The sequence below is a fragment of the Lepus europaeus genome, chromosome 20, assembly GCF_033115175.1.
Source record: "Lepus europaeus isolate LE1 chromosome 20, mLepTim1.pri, whole genome shotgun sequence".
Classification (NCBI taxonomy): domain Eukaryota; kingdom Metazoa; phylum Chordata; class Mammalia; order Lagomorpha; family Leporidae; genus Lepus; species Lepus europaeus.
In genome coordinates, this window is record NC_084846.1 from 6338885 (window position 1) to 6356103 (window position 17219).

General features: G+C 65.6%; 1 protein-coding gene across 5 annotated transcripts in view; it reads left to right on the top strand.

Moving 5' to 3' along the window:
* The window catches only part of SUGP2 (SURP and G-patch domain containing 2), a 26108-nt gene extending 10494 nt beyond the window's left edge, over positions 1–15614 (top strand). For 3 of the 5 annotated variants that reach the window (XM_062179197.1, XM_062179199.1, XM_062179198.1), the window contains exons 5-11: positions 4459–4913; positions 6521–6632; positions 9410–9873; positions 11706–11767; positions 13512–13648; positions 13896–14012; positions 15413–15614. In XM_062179197.1, the coding sequence (XP_062035181.1) occupies positions 4459–4913; positions 6521–6632; positions 9410–9873; positions 11706–11767; positions 13512–13648; positions 13896–14012; positions 15413–15518 (1453 nt within the window). In that variant the 3' untranslated portion in view covers positions 15519–15614. Of the gene's footprint in view, positions 1–4458; positions 4914–6520; positions 6633–9409; positions 9874–11705; positions 11768–13511; positions 13649–13895; positions 14017–15412 lie in introns of all 5 variants that reach the window. The other 2 variants (XM_062179200.1, XM_062179201.1) reach the window with 2 other exon arrangements.
* Positions 15615–17219: the final 1605 nt, after the last annotated feature.

Consider the following 17219-nt stretch of genomic DNA (forward strand, 5'->3'; position numbering starts at 1 on the left):
GCTCTGATGGGGGTGCCCTCATCACAGGCGCCAGCTCCCAGGCTCTGCCACAGCTCCAGCCCCCAAGGGCTTCCTGTTAAGCGGGAGGTCACCGGGGCTTAGGCACCACGGATGCCGACGCCCAAGCCGTGTCCACAGACCGCATGGAGAAGCTGTTGAAATCCAGAGCCCTGAGAAGCGGAACGGACAGATCCACTGCGGTCGGAGACGGGCGGAGCACGCGGGAGGTCCTGAGGGCGCAGTGAGCGTGCGCACAGCTCTGCAGTGCTCACAGCGAGGCCTCCGACGACAGCCGATGGCCGTGGTGGAGCGCAGGCCTCCTGGGAAGGACAGGGAGGACGGGGAGGTGGCTTCTCAGTGTCCTGCTGATCTTCCCAGGTGGGGAGCGGAGGCCCAGACGGCCCCCGGCGGGTAAGCGGCCGCGCCGCAGTCTGTACCCACCCGGCTCGCACACAAGAGTTGTGTTCTGGATGTCTCCCCACTAGCACTGCGTGGGGCCGTGTGACTCCGTCTTCAGGCCGCACCGGGCGCCGTGACCATCCTGGGGAGGAAGGCCGTCAGAACCGGGGTGCCTGGGGGCAGTCAGGTCCCCCGGGCCCTAGCAGCACTGTGCGCTCTTGGCAGGGGCCCGTGTCCAGGCTGTGTGTGACTGGAGTGCAGGGGAGCCAGCGCACGCATGGATCCACCAGGGGCTTCCGGACACCACTGCCCGGGGGCGGCTGGCCCACGCAGCCACGTCACTGCCCGTCAGCTGCCGTGCGGCCGGTTCGTGGGCCCTGACCTGACACCTGCTGCAGTCGACTGTCATGTCCAGGGGCTGCACGCCTGCACTTCAGCCAACCAAGAGGGAGAGTGTTTGGAAAGAAAGCGCCTGTGTGGACCACGTACCGACCCGTCCCTGCCGCGAGTCCCTCAGCCCCGTGTAGCAGCGACTCAGCGTGAACGTCGTGGGAAGTGTGAGAAGCCACCTGTGGACGCCCCGTGTAGCAGCGACTCAGACGGCGTGAACGTCGTGGGAAGTGTGAGAAGCCACCTGTGGATGGCCCGTGTAGCAGCGACTCAGACGGCGTGAACGTCGTGGGAAGTGTGAGAAGCCACCTGTGGACGGCCCGTGTAGCAGTGACTCAGACGGCGTGAACGTCGTGGGAAGTGTGAGAAGCCACCTGTGGACGCCTTAGAGGAGACTGGAGGACGGGCACAGGTTTTGGGCAAACACACTTTTTTTTTAAAAGATTTATTTATTTGAAAGGCAGAGTTGGAGAGGGAGAGTGAGCTTCCATGCTCTTGGGCCATTTTCTGTTGCTTTCCCTGGTGTGTTAGCAGGAAGCTGGATCAAAAGTAGAGCAGCCGGGACTTGAACCGGCACTCATGGGATGCTAGTGTCAAAGGCACCGCTCCACAGTGCTGACTCCTACACAATACTTTTTGGTAAGATTACTTATTTGAGGGGGGCGGCGCCATGACGCATTAGGTTAATCCTCCACCTGTGGCGCCGGCATCCCAAATGGCCACAGGTTCTAGTCCCAGCTGCTCCTCTTCCAATCCAGCTCTCTGCTGTGGCCCAGGAAAGCAGTAGAAGATGCCCGAGTCAGGCCGGCACCGTGGCTTAACAGGCTAATCCTCCGCCTTGTGGCGCCGGCACACCGGGTTCTAGTCCCGGTCGGGGCACTGATCCTGTCCTGGTTGCCCCTCTTCCAGGCCAGCTCTCTGCTGTGGCCCGGGAAGGCAGTGGAGGATGGCCCAAGTGCTTGGGCCCTGCACCCCATGGGAGACCAGGAGAAGCACCTGGCTCCTGGCTTCGGATCAGCGAGATGCGCCGGCCGTAGCAGCCATTGGAGGGTGAACCAACGGCAAAAAGGAAGACCTTTCTCTCTGTCTCTCTCTCACTGTCCACTCTGCCTGTCAAAAAAGAAGAAGAAGATGCCCAGGTCCTTGGGCCCCTGCACCCACGTGGGAGGACTGGAACAAGCTCCTGGCTCCTGGCTCCGGCTCAGCCTGGCTGCAGCCATTGCGGCCGTCTGGGGAGTGAACCAATGGATGGTTCTCTGTCTCTCCCTCTCTCTGTCTGTGACTCTACCTCTCAAATAAATAAAAATCTTTAAAAAAAAAAAAGATTACTTATTTGAAAGTTACAGGGAGAGGAGGAAAGAGAGAGAGACCCTCTATCCGCTGGTTCACTCCCCAAATGGCTGCAATTTATGGCCTCTTTTATATAAAGGTCTTAAGCGGCCTTGGAATTTGCTGTCCGTGGGCCCTGGGACCAGCCGCCTGTGGATGCCGCGGGACGAATGTGGTCGCTCCACGCCCGAGTCCGTGCCGTCCTCACCACACAGCGCTCGTTCTCCTTAGCAGAAGCCGAAGCTGGACACCGACAGGAGTCTGTTGTGCACGGAATCACACAGGGAAAGCTGCAGCACAGCCCAGGCGAGGGAGCTCCGGCCAGCACGTCGCACGGGGCCAGAAGCTGGACGCCGGCGACAAAGGAGGCAGCGCACACAGCACACAGCTGAGGGACTTTGGGGTGAAGGAGAATTGGAAGTGCAGTCAGTGCTCGCAGGAACACACAGGGAGAAGACCGCGCCCCACATGCAGTGGTGGCGGCACAGGGGAGGGGGTGACCTTGGGGACGCCTGCAAGAAGGGAGGAGTGAAGGAAGAAGGCGTTGAGCTCACACACCTGGAGGCAAATGATGACAGACGTCCAGAGACGCCAGAGACGTGCAGAGCTGTAAAGATACAGACAAGGGGCCGGCGGCACCGCCGGCATCCCATATGGGCTCCAGTTTGAGCCCCAGCTGCGCCACTTCCAATCCAGCTCTCTGCTATGGCCTGGGAAAGCAGTGGAGGATGGTCCGAGTCCTTGGGTCCCTGTACCCGTGTGGGAGACCTGGATGGAGCTCCCAGCTCCTGGTTTTGGATCATTCCAGCTCTGGTCATTGTGATCATTTGGGGAGTGAACCAGCGGATGGAAGACTCTCTCTCTCTCTCTCTCTCTCTCTGCTTCTGCCACTCTCTAACTCTACCTTTCAAATAAATAACGCTTAAAAAAAAAAAGATACAAATGAAACAGAAAACAAAGTGAATAATATGTTTGACTATATGTAATAATAATGTGGTTTGGAAAACCACAGCGGGCCTCTGTCTGTGGGGCCTGCGTCCTAGACCTGCCCCGCCGCCGTGGCAGCTCACGGAGGCGTCGCGCCTGTACTGCGCACGCGCAGGCTTGCTCGCCATGACTGCCTCGGTAATACCGCAGAACAGCCGCTTACCGAGAGCTGAAGAGCACTCGTGGAGAAACAGAAGGACAAGAAAAACTGGGGGCAGGTGTGCAGGTGCACGGCCTAGCCGCTGAGGCTGGTTGGCGTGTGTCCCGCGTCCGGGTGCCGGGGTTTGCTTCCGGCTCCAGCTCCTACTAACATGGAGCCCAGCAGAAGTGGTTCAAGTACTCGGATTCCCACCGCCCAGCAGGGAGCCTTGGGCCCAGCCCAGCCCCCACTGTTGCAGGCCTCTGGGAAGTGAACCTTCCGGAGCTCGCTCCCCTCTGCCCAGCCTCTCAAGGTGAATTTACCTAGGTGCAAACAAAGTTTTCATCATGTGCGTTTTCTGTAAACTTTTGGAAAACTTCATCATGTGTGGATTTCAGCATTTTCTGCAGTGAAAGAAACTTGTCTTAGAATTCCCTCTCTGGCCCGACCCCCTCACACCTCGGGGCCCCTGGGCTGGCTGGAGCTGGTCTCCGGCGCCTGTCTCCCTGAACTTTCCGAGCTAGCCCCCTGCAGACCACGGAGGGAGGGCTTCTGCATAGATTCTGTGGAAAGACTGCTGTTCTGTGTAGGAGACTCGGGTGTTGTGTGTGAGGGTCCCGGGGGTCCGAGCCAGCCTCCCCCGCCCCATCCCATTCCCCAGAGCTGATTAGGAAGGCCGCCTTACATCCTTTCCATCTGTGGGATGGGAAAGCAGCAGCGGGCCGTGGCCGTGGCCGTGAGGGCAGAGCTGTCGTGGGCGAGGCCGGTTGACTCGGGTCTCCCGTAGCCTGCCGTGTCTGCCGGCCGCTCGGTGCACGTGGCTTGCTCTTCTGGTTCCTGTCCTGCTGTGACTCTCATGTGGCTTCACGGCTGGGGTACGGGCCCAGTGTTCCCTTGTAGAAACCGTCTCACTGCCTGCCCAGGCCACGTGGAAGGTGTCACCGGGGCTTGCTGGGTGCGGGTAGCATCGTGCCGCCATCAGTCTCTGTGGTAGCAGGGTGATGGGTGCGCCGCGAGGCCCCTGAGCTGGGAGCTGCGCGAGGCGGAACTGGACCTCCTTGGGCCGGACTTCTGCGGGCCCTGCAGTCAGTCACTGTCCGTGGAGCCGGGCAGCCTTGAGGGCAGCGGGAGCCGCCCCTTAGGAGGGTTTGCTGCACCTGTCGGCACCTGGTGGCGGCGTCACCAGTGCCCCGCTGTGCGGTTCTGGCACGCAGGTTTCTGTCTGATGAGAACAGTCTGGAGTATAAGTACTACAAGCTGAAGCTGGCGGAGACGCAGCGCGTGAGCCAGACCCCGCGCGGAGCCGGCGAGCAGCCGACGTCGGTGGAGTGCGCGGTGCGGGCCATGCTGTACGCCCGGGCCGTGCGCAGCCTCAAGAAGAGGCTCCATCCCTGGCATCGGCGGGGGCTCCTGCGTGCTCAGGGGCTCCGAGGCTGGAAGGCGAAGAGGGCGACCACCGGGACCCAAACCCTCCTGTCCTCGGGCACCAGGCTGAAGCACCCCGGCCGGCAGGCTCCAGGCACCTCGCACGCCAAGCCAGCCCTGTCTGACGGGAACGGTGCTGCCGAGGGCTGCCCTCCAGAGCTGGCCAGAGCCTGTCCTCAGGACCCCAGCCCCGAAGCCTCGGGGGCGTCCCCCAAGCCGCCAGGAGCCCCCGAGACTGCGGACGGTAGGTACTCCTTCTGCGCCCAGTCCCAGCATCTCCGAGTCGCTCCAGAGCCGGGGAAGAGGGGAGGGGTAGGAGGCAGGCAGTAGCCAGGGAGACCGGCCAGCACGGGCACTCCGGGCCTCCCCAGGGGGTGCTACCCTGTTCCTGTGCTCCCCAGCTCGCGGGGGCCAGCACAGCTGTGGCCGTGCTTGGGCGCCCTCTGTCTCAGAGCCCTGGGCCGGGACCCCTCCGGGGGGGAAGCCCCGCAGCGGCTCTCGTCCCAGCCGGGCCCAGGCAGCGTCGGCACAGAAGCCCGCGGTCCTCCCGCAGGGGACTCGGGGTGCCCAGCCGCACCAGCGTCTGTCCTCACCCGTCACGCTGGCTCTTTTAAGAACGACGAGAGAAAGGCTAGACGGATGTGGGTTTCTCCGAGTCGCTGCCACTGGGGAGCGCGCCAGCCCTGCTCCTGCCTCCCGACACGGCCACGGCTGCCCTCCTGCTCGCCGCCTCTTCCCAGGTCCTCTCCTGGGCTTAGCCGCCTGAGCCGGACTCACAGCCCCTGTGTGTCTCCCTGTCACCTGGCGCCATCACACACACACACACACACACGCACACACACTGTGCAGCAGGCTGCCTCACACATACACACACCCGTGCAGCAGGCTACCTCACACACACACACACACACACACCGTGCAGCAGGCTGCCTCTCTCTCTCTCTCACACACACACACACACACACCCCGTGCAGCAGGCTGCCTGTCTCTCTCTCTCTCACACACACACACACACACATACCCCATGCAGCAAGCTGCCTCTCTCTCACACACACATACACACACCCGTGCAGCAGGCTACCTCACACACACACACACACACACTCCGTGCAGCAGGCTGCCTCTCTCTCTCTCTCTCTCACACACACACACACACACACACCCCGTGCAGTAGGCTGCCTCTCTCTCTCTCTCTCTCTCACACACACACACACACACACCCCGTGCAGCAGGCTGCCTCACACATACACACACACACTGTGCAGCAGGCTGCCTCTCTCTCTCTCACACACACACACACACACCGTGCAGTAGGCTGCCTCTCTCTCTCTCTCTCTCTCTCACACACACACACACACACACACACACCCCGTGCAGCAGGCTGCCTCTGACCGGCACGGCCCGCTCAGCGCTGGCCAGGCATGCAGGGGGCGAAGCGTCCCCCCAGCTCCTACCTTGGCTGGCGACTGCTCCGTCACGAGTCAAGGCTACCCCCGCTGCGCCTTAGAACAGGAGGCCTCTGGCCTTAGCCTGAGCCCAATGATGGTGGAGGGTGTGTCCAGAGCTGGGCCTGCAAGTGCCTGTCTCCCCCAGCAGCCGGCCCACGCCGAGGCTGGGCTCCCAGAGTGGCCCTGGAGGTGCCAGGTCCGGAACTGGCCGCCCACGTTCCCACCGCGTCTGTCAGCCTCAGATCCGGGGGAGGGGGGAGCGGAGCCCCCGCTGGACAGCGCTCGGGGCCGCATGGTGCCGGCCGCGCTGCGGGGAGGCACACGCAGGCGTCTGTCCACAGCCCCTCCACGTGCACGCTGGGCAGCGGCTCAGACCGTGTGACAGCTGCTCTGTGCTCCCTAGTTGCCCTGAAGACCATGGAGACTGCCGAGAAGCTGGCCCGGTTTGTCGCTCAGGTGGGCCCCGAGATCGAGCAGTTCAGCATAGAGAACAGCGCCGACAACCCCGACCTGTGGTACGTACCCCGGGGCCTCGCCACGCCCCCCTTGCTCCCTCCCCCGTTTCACTCCCCGGACGCTTGCAGTGGCTGGGGCTGGGCCAGGCCAAGGTTGACAGCCAGGAATACAATCCCGGCCTCCCCCTGGGTGACGGCAGCTCCGTCAATGGCTGCTGCCTCCCAGTCGCAGCCGCGTGTCGAGCCCTGGCGGTCAGACGTGAGAAGGGGGCGTGCCGACCGGCGTCGTGCCAGGGGGCTGAGTGCGCGCTCCTCATCCCTCCTTCGTGCCCTAGTGTGCTGTGATCCCAGCCGGGACCCAGGCGGAGAGAAGTCCCCAGAGCGTCTGTTCTCTGGGCCAGAGGGGACAGTGCGGCCGCACGTGGGCTGAGCAAGGGTTGGCTTGGGAGAGGAGAGAGGTGGCAATTCGCCAGGCCTGAGCGACAGGCACGTCTGCCTTGGTGGTGGCCACCCTGAGTGGAGGGACGCGCTCACCCTCTCCGGTCCTCAGAAGGCATCAGAACCGTGCAGCCTGAGCCGGGGCTGGGGGTCAGCTCCCCGCCGAGAGGGGTTCCCAGAGCGTCTGTGGTCTCCCCGCGGGGGCAGGGCTCTGGGCTCCTTGGCTGCTTCCCGCTTGCTGGAGACTGGAGCCTGAGTCCAGTCAGAAGTCCAGTGGGGGGCTGGCGCTGTGGCACAGTGGGGTGAACAGCCACCTACAGCTCCAGCATCCCACTGGGGCACGGGTTCGAGTCCCGGCTGCTCCACTTCTGATCCAGCTCCCTGCTGATGCACCTGGGAAAGCAGTGGAGGGTGGCTCTAGTGCTTGGGCCCCTGCACCTGCGTGGGAGACCTGGAGGAAGCTCCTGGCTCCTGGCTTCAGCCTGGCCCAGCCCCAGCTGTTGCAGCCATTTGGGGGGCGAACCAGCAGGTGGGAAATCTTTCTGTGTCTCTCCCTCTCTCTCTGACACTGCCTTTCAGGTAAATAAATCTTCCCAGTGGAGGGTCGGATGCTTGGCCCGGCAGTTAAGATGCCCACATCCCCATCGGTGCTGGGTCGAGTCCCTGCTCGAATCCCGAGTCCGGCTTCCCAAGCACAGCCTAGATGGGAGCACTGCTGACTCTGCCGGGTGCCTGCCCCGCTGCAGCCTGCTCCAGCCGTGGCTGTGGCAGGCGTCTGGGCAGTGAACCCCAATTTCCCAGTTAATTAGCAAGTCTGCCTGTCCACCTCTCAAGTTAAAAAAAAAAGGTTGAGAAGTTCCATGTCTTCCGTGTGATGGGAATGGAGCTTCCTGCTGTGTGCTTTCTGGTACCCGAGGGTGTGAGCTGAGCACTGCCGGCCCGCAGCCTTGGCCCTGGCCTGGGCCCCGCTCCCGAGCCCCAGCCGCAGCCCGGCGAGCGCAAGCTGCTTCTGCCTTCCACAGGCGCTGGTGCCCTGCCGGCCTCGGGGTCAGGGCCAGGCAAGGCCGCCTCGCACGTCCCATCGGTCTTTGCTCTCCTTGGTTTTCTTTTTTTCTAGTGAACATTCATTATTTTTGTTTTAAAAATACTTATTTGTGGCCAGCGCTGTGGTTTAACAGGCTAATCCTCCGCCTTGCGGCGCCAGCACCCCAGGTTCTAGTCCCGGTCGGGGTGCTGGATTCTGTCCCGGTTACCCTTCTTCCAGTCCAGCTCTCTGCTGTGGCCCGGGAGTGCAGTGGAGGATGGCCCAAGTGCTTGGGCCCTGCACCCGCATGGGAGACCAGGAGAAGCACCTGGCTCCTGCCTTCAGATCAGCGCGGTGCGCTGGCCGCAGTGGCCATTGGAGGGTGAACCAACGGCAAAGGAAGACCTTTCTCTCTGTCTCTCTCTCTCTCTCTCACTGTCCACTCTGCCTGTCCAAAAAAAAAAAAAACTTATTTTTTGAGAGGCAGAGGGAGCTTCCATCTGCTGGCTCACTCCCCGTATGTCCGCACCTGCTGAAGCTGGGCCAGGCCAGAACCAGGAGCGAGGGGCTCCAGCCTGGCTGCCTCCCAGGGTCCATGCTAGAAGGAGACTGGACCTGGAGGTGGAATCGGGACTCAAGTCAAGCACTCTGAGTGTGGGCGTCCCAAGCAGCATCTTCATATTTATTTATTTTTATTGGAAAGAGAGGCAGATCTTCATGCACGGACTCGTTCCTCAAATGCCCACAGGAGAGCTCCATCCAGGTGTCCCACGTGGGTGGCAGGGGCGCAGTACTTGGGTGCTCCCAGGTGCCTTAGCGAGGAGCCGGGTGGGAAGCAGAAGCAGGACGTCCCGAGTGGGGGCTTCACTTGATGCGCCGTGGCACTGTCCTGTGTACCTTTTACAGCTTAGTGATGTATCCCGGACCCCCCCTTCCTGTCTGGTCTGCACTGTTGGTGTCTGCAGGTGGCCTTCCTCTTGCCTCACGGAATGGCCCTGTGAGCCCCAGGCAGGAGGTGCTGCAGGTGGCCGGCCCTCCTCTAGGGGGCGCCACGTGGCCGCGGGCTACCCTGGTCCAGCAGCAGCCAGCCGCACTGCCTGCTGGCTCCCCCGACGCCGTCCGTCCTGGGTTGGCACCTGTGACCCAGGGCGCCCGGGTCTCGGTGCTGGCACATTCCCTCGGCTGTCTGCACCCTGGTGCCTCCAGCCCCTCCCCCGAGAGCGGACCCTCGGGCGTCTTGGGCTCGGCTCCTGACTTGAGGCCCTCCGGGTCTGTCTCGCAGAGCAGCCGCCGCGTCAGCCCCTGGCTGCGCACGGCAGGTGCAGTCCCGCCGTACTGAGCCTCCCGCTTACCCAGCGTGTTTCCTGCATCCCAGGTTCCTCCATGACCAAAATAGCTCCGCCTTCAAGTTCTACCGCAAGAAAGTGCTGGAACTGTGCCCGTCGATTCGCTTCACCTCGCCTGCCGACAGCAGCGGCGAGAGCGGGGAGGCGCGGGCGGGCCCCGCGGACCCCACCGAGGGGGCCCCAGAGCGCGAGGCCCCGCAGCAGGAGGTGGAGCTTGGGAGCCTAGAGGCGGGGCCTGAGGAGGACGAAGAGGGGGACGAGGACGAGGACGAGCAGGGCCCTGGCCATGCAGGAAGGGCCCACAGCGCTGAGGGCAGCCCCCCCGCCGACGGCCACCCCGGAGAGGCCGCGGAGGACGACCCGGCCGGGCCCCCCGGCCTGACCCAGGCTGCCTCGGGCTCCTGCTTCCCCCGGAAGAGGGTCAGCAGCAAGTCGCTGAAGGTCGGCATGCTCCCCGCGCCCAAGAGGGTGTGTCTCATCCAGGAGCCCCAGGGTGAGTGCCCCGCAGAGGGTGGGCGGAGACGGCACTGCCCGGCGCTCTGGCGGCCTGACCAGCTGCGTCCTTCAGGGAGGCGGCTTGGTGGGTCTTAGCACACTTGCGCAGGTGCGGGCCCCCAGGGTGGCAGAGCAGAAGCCCTTCCCAGGGTGCCGCTGGCCCTCTGGGGCCTTCTGTGTGCTGAGCCCGTAACCCGGGACCACCAGCTGGCCCCATTGTTCGCCTTTTCCACTGTCAGTTGGCACCTGATGGACCACTATGGCCCGGCCCCTTCCCCCCGCCCTTGAGCCTGCACGGTGTCTCCGCGTCACCAGGCCCAGGCGGGGAAACTGTGCTGTTGCCGTGACCTGTGCCCATCAGGGGACCGTCACAGCCACAGCAGCCGTGTCCCCCAGAGCAGCCCTGTTGTCTGTGTGCGGAGACCTCCGCGTCCAGTGGTTTGCGGGCCCCTCCCCTGCAGCCTGCACCACTCCAGGCCTCTCGTGGGTGGTGGTAGCATAGCCAGTCTCTTCCAGGCTGACGAGCGTCAGGGCAGTCTGTGGAAAGTGGTCTGAGAAGATGGGTGTGGGGGTGGCCGTCTGTGCCCCACGGCAGCTCCTGTGTTCTGGTCCTGGCGCTGGCTCCTGACCCCAGCGTCCTGCCAGCGCACGTGCTGGGGCTGTAGCGAGGGCGCGGGTGGTCGGGGGAGACCTGGCCAGCCCCCTGCCTCCTGGCTCTGGCCCACGCCCGGCCCCGCCCCTCCTGAGCACCTGGGAAGTGAACCTGCGGGTGGGAGCTCTCTGTGTGTCTCCCGCCACCATCCCCGTTTGTCTCTCTGCCTCTCAAATAAAAACACATATTTTTCAAGATTTTTTTTTTAGTGCAAAAAACTTGGAAGTCCAGGCATAGTGTTGTCAGCCTGTACTTCCCGTTTGTTTTCGAAAGCCCCCTCGTCTGGCCTTGGGAGAAACGTGGGGCTGCCGCTGCTTGCCAGGCCCTCAGTTCCTGGACTGTGGGGTCGGTGAGACAGGAGCGGACGTGCCAAGCGCCTTCCTGAGAAGGTGAAGTGGAGTCCTGTGACCTGCTGAGAGCCAGAGGCTCCGGCCGGCGCTGCTCCTGGCCGGCAGAGCACTTGTAGCAAACGAGGCCGGTTCACACTGAGGCGCAGCGCCTCCCCAGGGCGCGGGACACACTGTGGCAGGCACTGTCACCCGCGGGAGGGCTCAGGTCCCCTGTCTGCTGGTTTGTATTGGAGAGGCAGACGGGGACGGACACGGAGAGAGCTCCCACCCTCTGGGCCAGTCCCCCAGTGCCTGCAGCAGCTGGGGCTGGGCCACCGGGTCTCACCGGGTCTCCCGTGTGGTGGCGGGGTCCTCTGAGCCCCTGGGCTGCCCTCCACTGCCCTCCCTGGTGCATCAGCAGGAAGCTGGAGTGAGAAGCTGAGGTTAGATAAACCCCGCTCCACGGGGACGTGGGCAGAGGGCGTGACCACCGGAGTCGTGTCTGAATGGACTCCCGGAGCAGGGCGGCCCTCGGGAACCCGGCACGAGGGCCCAGTTGCTATTCCCGGGCGTGTGCTGTGGTGGTGGGCCGGGGCCGTCTGCTGTCCTCGGGGGCTGGGAGCCGTCTCGCGACCCCTTCTTTCCCCGTGGTCACCCGGCCCGTGACGACCGAGGCCCGTGAAGTCGTTCACTGGGGCCCCGCCAAGGCCACTGCAGGCCCTTGTGGCAGGCTCGGCTTTCGGGGGCTCGCGTTGTGTGGCGGTGAGAGCCGCTGTGAATGTCCACGTGGCCCTTGGCACTGCTGAGGTGGTGTGTGTCCGTGTGCATGCATGTTCCTTTGTCTTGCAGTCCATGAGCCAGTTCGAATCGCCTACGACAGGCCTCGGGGGCGGCCCCTGTCCAAAAAGAAGGTGAGCCTGCGCCTCGGTCCGGGTCGCCTGGGGTCTCGGGGATGCCGAGGGCGCGGCCAGGCCGGCCTGGGTGTCAGGCCGAGGGGTCAGCGTGGCACCCACAGGCACACTGCTCTCTGGGGCCTGCTGTAGCCCGCCACAGCACGGCCACAGAGATGTCGGAGCCCGGCGGACTGTGCTGGGGGCGACGAGAGTGGCCAGCGGAGTCCCAGGGCTGTGTGCAGTGAGCGCGGCCCACGGTGACGCTCTGGGCACGTGGGGGCGTGCTGCTGAGTCCGGAAGGGGGATAGCTGCCCTTGGCTGGCGTGGGGGGAGTGCACACCACCTGGCTGCGGGACGTGTTGCAGGTGAGGTCACTGGACCCATGGGAGGGCCTCACGGCTGCCCAGTGGTCAGGGAGGCGACTGTGTCAATGTCGGGCACAGTGGGGGTGTGACCCGCCCCGTGTCTGTCTGACCGCAGCTGCGGTGTGGGGCCCAAGCTCATGGTTCCTGCCCAGCGGGCCTAGCCTGGGTGAGGGAGGGGCCCCTAGGCCGTGGAGCCAGGCTCAGCCCTGCCACCACCTGCCCGGTGACCCCTGCCCCCAGTGGGCCGCCACACCTGCCCTGCAGGCGGGTGGCGGAGTCAGACTTGACCCTGGTGGCGTCCGCCCACCCTCCCTCTGCTGCCTGCACGGCCTCGCCCAGCCCTGGGCGCACTGGCCTGCAGCTTCGCAGTACCCCGCGGCATGGTGGTGGGGGCAGGGGGAGGCTCACCGAGGTCCGTCCCGCTGCTCCCCATAGGCGCGCAGGGCCCAGGAGGGCCAACAGAGCTCCCCTTTCTCCAGTCGCACTGGCCCGCCCAGGAGGAGAACACGGAGGCCCCGGGCCAGCCCCTCCTCTCCTGCTCTCTTCCCATCCGGGGTGGGCTCTGGTGCTGCCCTCCCCCGCCAGCCCCTAGCACTGGGAAGCTGATTGCTGGCACCTGGTGCAGGTCGTGGGCAGCGGCTGAGTGTGGGGTTACCCCATGCGCCCACTGGCCTTGTGGTAGATGTGGCCGGGGCCCTGAACTCGGTGCAATGCTGTCACCGGGTCACCCAGCCCTGCTCACTGCCCTCAGCTGCCCAGAGCCCCTCCGGACCCGTGAGGGCCTGTGCTGTGCCGTCCCACGTGGCCGCCTCCCCCGTGGCCTCCCAGGTTCCATCCGGGGCCCAGAGGGCGCTGAGCACCCTGCCCTCCCGCCCACCCTCAGCTGCACCGGCGCTCAGCGAGGTCTGCGTGCTGCTGTCACGCACCCCGACATCCCAGCAGAGCCCACTGTCCAGGGCAAACCGGGCAGGTGGTAGGGTGGCCAAAGCCGTGGGAGGCGGCCTGGTGAGGGCCGGGGTCTGCCAGCTCGCACTCAGCCACTGCCTGCCTGGCTGTCCTGCCTCAGGCCACGCCCACCGCGTCACTGCAGGGCCCTGCTTGCTACCCCAGGTCCCCACTCGGCACCACTCCTGCTGACCCCGCGGCCCAGGACCTGCCGTCCTCTTTGGTTTTCCTCCCAGCGTTAGCGCCAGGGCTGGGGCAGCTGGGGGAGCCGGGGCAGCGAGGCCCAAGCCTGGTGCCCGTCCTGGCCCCAGGAGGCTCAGGCTGAGGCCTCAGACTTGGGGGCCCTCCCCTCGGGGGGTGTGGAGGCCGGGGGCGGGGGACTCGGCGTGGCCGGGGCGCACCCTTGCCTAACTCGTCCCTGCGGCCACTCACCCGCCTCCGCTCTCCCCCAGAAGCTCAAGGAGTCGGACTTCGCCCAGCAGAAGCTGACCGACAAGAACCTGGGCTTCCAGATGCTGCAGAGGATGGGCTGGAAGGAGGGCCACGGGCTGGGCTCGCGCGGCAAAGGCATCCGGGAGCCCGTCGGCATGTACGCAGGCGCACCGCGGGCGCTGGTGTGTGGGTGGTGGTGGCTGGAGCCCTGGCACCTCTCCGGGAGCCCCTAGCGCGCGAGCCTGTGGGACGCAGGGCCGGGGCAGTGGGCGTGTGGTCCCCGTGCTCAGAGCCGGCACCGCCGCCCACCTGCCCCCTCGCCCTCTCCGCCTGGTCCCGCGTCCCGCCCCTGGGGAGCCGCTCGCCTCGGGTGCCCCCTAACTGGGTTTCCTTTCGCTCCCCAGGGGCACGGCCTCGGAAGGGGAGGGGCTGGGGGCCGACGGGCAGGAGCGGCAGGAGGACACGTTCGACGTGTTCCGCCAGCGAATGATGCAGATGTACAGGCACAAGCGGGCCAGCAAGTAGGTGCGTGCCGAGCCCCGCCCCCGCCCTGCAGGCCGGGAGCCGCGCCCCCGCCCCCGGGCCGGCCTCTCTCTCTCGCTCCAGCTTTCTCTCTCCGATGACAGCCGCCTGCCAGCAGCGGGACCAGCAGCGCCGACTCCCCGGCAGCCGCGGCCTGGCCCTCCCCGGGTCTCCAGATCCTTCCCCTGAGAAGGGCCTTGTCCCCGAGTGTCCCTCTCACCCATCGTCTCCGGCCCGGCTTGGAACCAAATCCTCCTCCCCCCGAGTAGATGAACTCAGTGATGAGCGCTAAGCCCCGGGAGCACCAGTCCTCTTAAAACCTTCCCTGGCCGGAGCCGCCGGAGCCCGCGTGCGGTTCGGTGTGTACCGGAAACGGCGTCTCCCTGGGCCTCTCCCCGTGCGGCTCCTCCGCAGGTGCCGTGAGCCCCGCTCTGCCCGGCGCTGGCCAGGGCCTGCCGCGGGCACGCACGCGCCTCCAGCCTGAGCCTGGGTTTACGCACGGGCCCCACGGCGGTCACTGCCGAGGGTGGCGATGCTGGCTCTGCCGCGTCACCCGAGCCGCTGTGGGGAGCGCGCATGGGCCCAGGGCACGGAGGGAGCGAGCTCAGCTGGGTTCACGAGGTCCGCATCGCCCGGGAGGGAGGCGTGGCTTCTGTGGGGCCCCCGTGGGCCGTGGCCGCCGCCCTCTGCCTGCGATTGGGGAGGGGGGTGTTCCGGGCCCTCTGCGCAGGTCCGCGGTGAAGTCTGCACAGCCCGGGCTCCAGCTCGCGCCCCAGGCCAGGACCACAGAGGGGCTGCGAGGCAGGCGCTGCCTCTGCGCACCGGGGCGTCTGTCCCAGGCAGGCGCCGTGCGCCCCTCCCAGGCTCTGCCTGCTCTCCTCGCTCCTCTCTCTTGGACATCGCAGACCTTGGTGGCTGTGGAGGCCCCGGGGCGCCAGCACCGGGGACGAGGGGGCGGCCAGGGTCCAGGGCTCCTCTCCTCTGCTGAGCTCTCGGGCAGCCTCCCGGGGCCGTGGGAGCCCGGGGAGCCGGCACCGGGAGCAGGGGGCCTGCGGCCCTCACAGCTCCACTGCCCGCAGGGGCCGAGCCCTGTGCCTTTGTCCTAGCTGGCTCGGCCTTGACTTTCCACTGGAATTTACTAGAAAGCGAACCCTCGCCGACGATCCTGGTGTGGGGCACTGACCCCACAGCCGCCTGCCGCTGCCCCCGGCCCGGCCCAGTTGGCGCAGCGACCACTCCAGGCACGGGGGACACCTGTCTCCTGTCCGGGTACCTGCGGGGCCCTGCGCCACCGCCCTCCCCACCTCCACCCCCCCCCCCCGCCCCGACAGCGCAGGGCGCCCCGTGCGGGTGCACGTGCAGGGGCGTGGCCTGGCGGTCACGCCATCTTCTCTCGTAGCTCCAGGGTGTCCCCGGGCAGACTGCGGCGTCCGGTCACTGTGTGCTCACTGTCCCCGTCACTGGAAATCCGCGCGCTCGTGTGTTTGGTGGCCGGCGAAGCCTAGAGGATGTCCCACACAGAAGACCCTGAAGTTGTCCCGCTCCGGAAGGCCGGAGTTGTGAATGTCGGTAGTCATTAGCTGTTGCAATAAACGTAAGGACCCGAGCCCCGCCGTCTCCGCGCCCAGTGTTTAGGCTCCGCCGGGACAGGGTCCCCCGGGGGAGTGCCCAGCTCCCGGACGCTGGGAGGCGGTGGCAGTGGCTCAAATGGGGGGGGCCCTGCCACCCACGTGGTAACCCTGGGTTGGGGTTCCAGCTGTCGGCTTTGGCCCCAGCGCAACCCTGGCCATGGAGGGCACTTGGGGAGTGAACCCGTGGGTAGGGTGCTCTCTCCCTGGCTGTCTCTCAGTAAGTAAAAAAAATGTTAAAGATTTATGTATGTATTTGAAAGGCAGAGTTAGAGAGAGGTCTTCCATCCGCTGGTTCACTCCCCAAATGGCCACAGTGGCTGAAGCTGGGCTGATCCGAAATCCGGAGCCAGGAGCTCCATCCGGGTCTCCCACACGGGTGCAGGGGCCCAAGGACCTGGGCCATCTTCTGCTTTCCCAGGCAGAGAGCAGCCGGGACTCGAACCCGCATCCATATTGGATGTGGGCACTGCAGGCTGTGGCTTTACCCGCTATGCCACAGCGCCGGCCCCAAGTACAAGTTGAAAAGATAGTATTTGTGTTGTAGAAGGCAGAGGGCAGGTGGCACGCAGCCGGCCCGTGGGAGGGCGGGGACACCGCGGACACACAAGGCCTGCCTGCCCCAGCGCTGTCTCCCTGCCCCAGGTCTCGCCCCCACCCCCACAAAGAGCCCGCGGGACCTCAGCCTGCAGGGAGGAGGCTGCCTAGGAAGGTGCCTGGCCCCTGCCCCGCGGGAACGGAGGCCGGACCCCAAGCGCGCGGCGGACAGCACAGAGGTGGCCCTGCAGCCACGATGGGGGCGGAGTCACACAGTGGCCGCACTGCTCTGGTGCCACTCCAAGGCCCCGCCCCCGGTCCGCACCCCTTGCCTTGCGGGGGGGGGGGGGCTGCTCAAGGTCACTTGGAGGACGAGGCCGCTCAATGCCGACTGCCTGCTTAGAAGTGAACATTTCCCCGCTGTTGGGACGGACAGGGCACCCGCACCCCGTGTCGGAGTGTGCTGGGCCTCCCGTCCAGCTCCCCGCTGACGCGCCTGGGAGGCAGCATTGATGGCCCAGTGTTCGGGCCCTGCCGTCCACGGGGGAGACCCGGATGGGGCTCCTGGCTCCTGACTTCGGCCCGGCACGGCCCTATATGGCTCTTACAGGCATTTGGGGGGGTGAACCTCCAGCAGATGAGAGATCTCTCTGCCTTTCAAATAAACCAAGGAGGGGACGAGACTTGCAGCTCCGTGAGTGCCATGGCAGCAGCCACTTCCTCCAGTCCTCAGGAGGGGGCGCTCGCGAGCTGACCGCGCTCGGCCGGATCTGTCCGGAGCATCCGCTGGCTGGACTCCTGGGAGCACCGCCTCCCAGTCGCTGTTCCGCGCTGCGATTGCGCGGGGCCGGAAGGCCGCTCAGACAGTGCCCCGTCCCGTGGACCCGGGGCGGGCCACCGTTACCACGTCTGCCGATCGGAGGAACGGTACGCCTCGGGAGCCAGCTCTTCTGTTCCCCAGCCTGATGGCCCTAGAAAGCCGCCCTCGGGCACGGGGCCGGCAGCCCGCGGAACACGGGGCACGAGTCCTGGCTGCTCCAC